This window comes from Ovis aries, chromosome 3 (assembly GCF_016772045.2).
Source record: "Ovis aries strain OAR_USU_Benz2616 breed Rambouillet chromosome 3, ARS-UI_Ramb_v3.0, whole genome shotgun sequence".
NCBI lineage: Eukaryota > Metazoa > Chordata > Mammalia > Artiodactyla > Bovidae > Ovis > Ovis aries.
In genome coordinates, this window is record NC_056056.1 from 5,686,142 (window position 1) to 5,692,141 (window position 6,000).

General features: G+C 61.1%; 1 protein-coding gene across 2 annotated transcripts in view; it reads right to left on the reverse strand.

The window, feature by feature from the left end:
* Positions 1-5,630, reverse strand: part of LAMC3 (laminin subunit gamma 3) — a 68,063-nt gene extending 62,433 nt beyond the window's left edge. For both annotated transcript variants that reach the window (XM_027966271.2, XM_042248055.2), the window contains exon 1: positions 5,207-5,630. In XM_027966271.2, coding sequence (XP_027822072.2) covers positions 5,207-5,582 — 376 coding nt within the window. In that variant the 5' untranslated portion in view covers positions 5,583-5,630. The remainder of the gene's footprint in view (positions 1-5,206) is intronic.
* Between the last annotated feature and the right edge of the window lie 370 nt (positions 5,631-6,000).

The following is a 6,000-nucleotide window of genomic DNA, read 5'->3' on the forward strand; positions in this document are numbered from 1 at the left end:
GCATCACAATAAGAAGGATTCATGAATAAATGACTGCAGAGCACTTAGAATAGTCCCTGGCACACACGTGATTAAATGCTCGCTGCTGTTCCATTCATCCACCCAACCAACAGCACCAGTGCACAGGGCAGGCCCTGGGTGCTGGGGGACAGCTGTGAAAACAGGCATTTTCCCTGCTGCCTGGAGCCAGTGATGGACATGAACGAACCAAAAGCTCACACTCATGATCTAGACTGTGACAGGGGAAGGTTAGGGCTGCAAGAACACAGAGTCAGGCCCTCTGCCCAGTGCCGGAACCTGGAGGCTTCCTGGAGGAGGTGACCTCAGAGCCTAGCAGGGGAGAGAGCAGCTTGTCCACTGCTGGATCCACATGCTCATCCACTGCTTGGCACAGGGACTGGCGCGCGGTAGGCACTCGGATGCTTTATGAATGAGATACGGGTGATCCGAGAGAGGCGGGAATAGGAAGTTACCCCGGCCAATGCCACAGCAAAGGCAAAGACGGAGAGCAGAGAGGCCGTCTCCGGCCATCATCGGCCCTGCTGACGGGGAGGTGACGCGGCCAGAGTTGGGGAGAAAGGGGCAATCCGGAGGCTGCCTGCATCTTCCTGGGTTTGGGGACTTCCCGCTCCTACAACGGCCGGATCGATCCTGAGCCCAGAGCCAGGCGAGGCGGCCAGGGCCAGCTGGGCCCAGGGCCATGGGGGGCTGCTTCTGTGGTGGAAGCTAGTCATGGCTGCTGCCTTGACCCCCTGACCTGCCTGGGGCCCCAGCATTCCAGCCAGAGCCCCCAGGGAGAAGGAAGGAGGACTTGGTCCCCCCCGGCACTGGCCTCGGCCAATGCAAACACGGCCGCCCACTCGACAGGAAGACGCAGTGGAGCCAGGGCTCGGGAGACACAGCCCGCGTCAGGCTCCGCAGGGGCCAGCAGGTCCTTCTGACGTCAGCTCCCACCGGGCCAGGCCCCGCTATCCTCTTGTTCCCTCCTCTCTGGCCGGCCAGACCGCCAGGTCCAAGAGCACACAGAGCGGCCTCCTAGTCCCCCTGTGTGGTCCCCTTGACCTGGAAGGTCCTCCCTTCTCATATCAGCTCCCGCCATCGTTCAGATCTCCAGGAGGTCCGCTCTGGGTATGTCCCCAGAGCGTAAATCTTCATCCACATGGTTCCAGGGGCCTAGCTTGTCTTCTCGCTCCATGATGCGGGGCAGACACTGACTGGATGCTGGATGCCGGAGAACTGGTCCACCCGGGGTCAGCCCCCAGCCGGGAGCCCATCCCCCACACCCCTGCGGCCTTCCCGCTCAGGGGCTCAGGGCTCACCTGCTCAGGGACTTAAGGGTCCTTCCAGGAGGTTCTTGGGAATTCAAGAAAGTGGACAAGCAGAAGGGAGACCCCACTGACCCGAGCCTAGCCAAAGGCTGAGGCTCCAACGGGCCTAACCTGGACGCTTATCATCCACAAGGGCAAGAGCATGGTGGGGAGGGTCCCAAGGTATCCGGTGGGACCCTGGGCACTGATTTCACGCTCAGAGCCTCAGCTTCCCTGTCTATACAGGATCAGATGGTGCTGGGATGGGGGTGCAGGCTTGGTGGGGTTCCCAGCACATGGGAAGGATCCCCCGATGAACAGCCACCTCCACCCTTGCACCTCTCCCCACCCCCGGCTCCAGCCTGTCCACTTTCCAGGGCCTCCGTGGAGGCCGAGGAGCCTCCAGCCCCCACTGCTGCCTTTTATCCCAGACAGGAAGGCTCAGCTGGGCGACAGGACTCAGGGATTCAGAGCAGATGTCTGCGAGCTTGCGGGGGGCTGGGAAAGCAGCGACCTCCTTCCAGGGTGGACGGCCACCTATTCTTCCACCGCCCCTCACCCCCCTCCCTCCAGAAGACCCGGGCCCCCCCACTCCCGAGCTGCCACCCACGAGGTCAAGGAGAGAGGGGGCGAGGTCGGTAGTGGAGGCCTGAGGGCTGGGAGAGGCTCCCCGAACCACCTCCTCTGAGATCGGGCCCCCACTCGGAGCTCCTGAAGACCCCAGACCTGTTCTCCCCGTTACTGCGTCATCCGTGGCTCGGGGTGGAGAGACCCAAAGTGGAATGGAACCAAAGACGGGCCACATCCAGGGCTGCTGTGGGTTCCCAGCACCCCTCCTGCATAGACGGAACCCGGGGTCAGGACATGTTTTGGGAGCCAGCTGGGCGAATGTTTCTCAAGCCCTTCGGAAGAGGCCACCTTCAAGGGGAGCCACAGCCTGAGGCGCTCTGAGCAGAGGCCCCCGGTCACACACAAGGATGGACCCAGCTCCTGTAAGCACTGGGCCAACCTGAGCTGGGGGGCCGGGACAACCACCCAGGAGGGGCGGCTCTCACCCCATTTGACAGGGCACGAGGAGGGGGTAGCGTTCGTGCAGTGAGCGGCTGTGCTGGGCGCGATGGCAAAGGCTGCTCTGAGTCCTGAGCAGCAAAAGAGAGCCCTGAGCTGGGCCCAGAGCACAGGATGGAGGAGGTGATGCTGCACTCACTCACTCCCTGTGCAGACCCTTCCAGAGCCCCTCCTGCGTGCCTGGTGCTGTACAACACAACACAATGGGAAGAACAATGGTGTGTGTGTGTGGTGTGTGAGTGTGTATGTGTGGTATGTGGTGTGTGCGGTGTGTGGTGCATGTGTGTGCCTATGTGTATGTGTGGTAAGTGTGTATGTGCGGGGTGCGTATTGCATGTGTGTGCGGTGTGTGAGCATGTGTATGTGCGTGCATGTGTGGTGTGTCTGCGTGTGTGTGCGTGTGTTTGGGGTGTGTATGTGCCTGTGTGTGTGTGCACGTGCGTGCAGTGTGTGTGACCGTGTGTGCACGTGTGTATGGTGTGTCTGTGTGTGTGTTTGTGGTGTGTGCACGTGTGTGGTGTGTGTTTGCGTGTGCTTGTGTGTGGCGCACATGTGCATGCGTTTGTGGTGTGTGCGCACGTGTTTGTGGTGTGTGTGCGTGTGTGTGGTGTATATGTATGTGCGTGTGTGGGCATGTGTGCATGTGTGTTGCTTGTGTGTGACGTGCATGTTCATGCATTTGTGGTGTGTGTGCGTGTGTGTGACTGTGTGTGCACGTGTGTATGGTGTGTCTATGTGCGTGTGTGGTGTGTGTGTGTGCATGTTTGTGGGGTGTGTGTGCGTGTGTGCAGTGTGTGTGACCGTGTATGCACGTGTGTATGGTGTGTCTATGTGTGTCTATGTGTGTGTGCCCCACACAGGGCCCGCACACAGCGCAAATAAACGGGAAGTGCCCCAGACGAAACTCACCGATGCCCCCCCACCCCCCTCACCCCTGCCTCATCTGTGCCTGCCCCAGGCTCCACCCACACAAGCCCCACATCAGCCAATCCCACACCCTCTGTCACGGAACAGAGTGTCTCCCACAGCCTCCACCCAGCCCCAGATTCCTCCTCCTGTGGCCTTGGGGTCCTGCCAGGCCAGTCCAGCCAGTTCCCCCAGCCTCTTTCCATGCACTGGCTTCCTGTCGCCCTGCTGGACAGAGACCCTGCCCCATCCCAGCCGTCCCATTCCATCGACAAGCCCCACCTGGCAGGCCTGGCAGGTCAGTGGGAGGTGTCAAGGCCCATCAAGACCCCAGAGCAACTGAGCTTCTTGGGGTGGCAGTCAGCACCAGCCTGCTCTTCTGAGAAGACTCAGTGTTCCCCCACCCACCACTTCGGTCCCATCTCCCCGCCCTCCCCAAGGCACTGTCACCCAGAGCTGGGAAGAACAGACTCCACGGGTGGGTGGAATGCATGTCGAGGAGTTTATGCTCGTCTCTTGGATATACACAGAGGCCGGTAACATTGAGCAGTTGTGTGTCTTTGAGCCAAAGACTTAACCTCTCTGAACCTCAATTTTCTCATCTGAAAAATAGGGATACATTCCCGCAATTCTTTATCCAGTCTCCAGATGTAGTGTAGAATTCAGAACTTTCCAGAGTTTGGAAAGATGATACAGCCCTTTTACCATGGACTGTGTTAACACCCCCAGCTGGGTCTGGGGCCAACAGCCATATTCAAATAACATCTCAGTAACCAAATGTATGACTATTCACTCTAGGATCAACAAGGTCTATAAATAGCCTCAGGGCAGGTTTAGCAGCCAAAATGAGTGTATAAAAATACTCTGAGTTCTCAAAGCTTTGGGAGATTTTGAACCCACAGATAAGGGAGTAGGGACAGTTTGAAACACTCCCTCCCTGAAAGGGCTCTGGAGGGAGTGGAGGGCCAGGAGGGCATGTTTTATTTCCATTCCCTGCAGTGGGGGCAGTGCCAGGAGTGAAGGGCTGGGTCTGGACTCCAGATTCTGATTGCCAGGGACCTAAGAGGCTTCCCAGACACTGCAGTGGTAAAGACTTCGCCTGCTAATGCAAGAGACCCAACAGACATGGGTTCGATCCCTGGGTCGGGAAGGTGCCCTGGAGTAGGAAATGGCAACCCCACTCCAGTATTCCTGCCTGGAAAATCTCACGTACAGGCGGGCTACAGTCCATGGGGTCGCAGAGTTGGCCACTACTGAACACACACACAAGGGCTCCTGCGCCCTGGCCTGGGGTTGGGTGGAGGGATGCTTGGAAACAGCAGAGGGGCCAGGCCATCCGGTCCAGTTACCCCGCAGCCCAGTGAAACTTGGCTCCTGCCTTGAGGATAACCCTCCCTGTGATGAACAGGCTGGCTCCATCCCCGAGGACACCCCCAGGGACGGCACACAACCTCAGGGGTCACTGAACCCCATAAGTCACCCGATAAGCCAGGACGAGGAGCCCAGGCCCAAGGGAGCCAACGAGCTGCCCCCTGGTGGGTCACCCCCCTCCTCCGCAGGAACAGCTCCGGGTCTAGGATGGACAATCTTGGCACGGCTCTGGCACCCAAATCCACTGCTCTGTAAAGGGCTCCCAGGAGGCTTCCCACCCCTCCCAGACCCAAGGGACACCCATCAGTTTATCCTTCCTGATGGCGCTGGACATAGGTCCCATTCCTGCTGTGGTGGTCGTTCAGTCTCCCAGTAGGAGCGGACTCTTTGAGACCCCATGGGCTGCAGCAGGCCAGGACTCGCGGTCCCATTCCTGAGCAACGCCCCCCCACCCCCCGCCCAGTCTGGATCCTATGGCTAACCCAGGGGCCCGCGACGGTGGGAGAGGGGACGAGGGGGCAGTGGTGCCGTCCCCCCACCCCGAGCGCGCTTACCCAGGTTGAGGGTGATGTTGACCGAGGTGGGGTACTGCACCCCGAAGGCCATGGATGGGCTCTGCCACCACGTGGTGTCATCCTGGCTGTGGAAGTCGGTGAGGTAGGAGGCGTTGTGGTGGCGTGCGGGGTCGGCGGCGTCGCAGCGCTGGCACGGTGCCCCCGCGCCCTGGGCGCCCACGTGCGGGCAGAAGTCCTCGGGCGGGCGGCCGCACGTGTGCGAGGCCTCGGCGAGCCGGCCAAACGCCGCGTTCTCGAACACGGGCAGGCAGCGCTGCGGGCGCCCCGCGCCGTCGTAACACGCGCCCATGCCCGCTGCGGCCGCGCGCGGCGCCAGGAGCGCCAGGCTCAGCAGGAGCGCCGCCGCTGTGCCCATGGTCGGGGCCCCCGACGACCCTGCGTTCAGCTGTGCGCGCCCGGCTCTGCGAGCCCGCCTCGCCTCCGGCTCCTCCGGTGGGCGCGGACCGCGCCTCCCCTCGGCGGGCGGGCCCCACTGCGGGAGGGAGGGACGGACGGCAGGCGGCACCCCCAGCTCCCGACCGCTCCGTCTCTGGGCGCTCACCCCCACCTGGTGGACGTGCCCGGGAGTGCCCGGCTGGGGACTCAGCTCTCTGGCTGCCTTGCCCTGGCTCTGCCGGGGGAACCTTGGCTCTCTGAGCCTCAGTGTCCTCATCTGTAAAATGGGAAGGGTGGTGATACAGGTTCATTACCGCGGTTGTGAGGTTTCAATGGCTGCTGACGGGGAAACCTCTCCCCAGTGCCTTTCAAGTCCTGAGATAAAAGGGGACATGCGG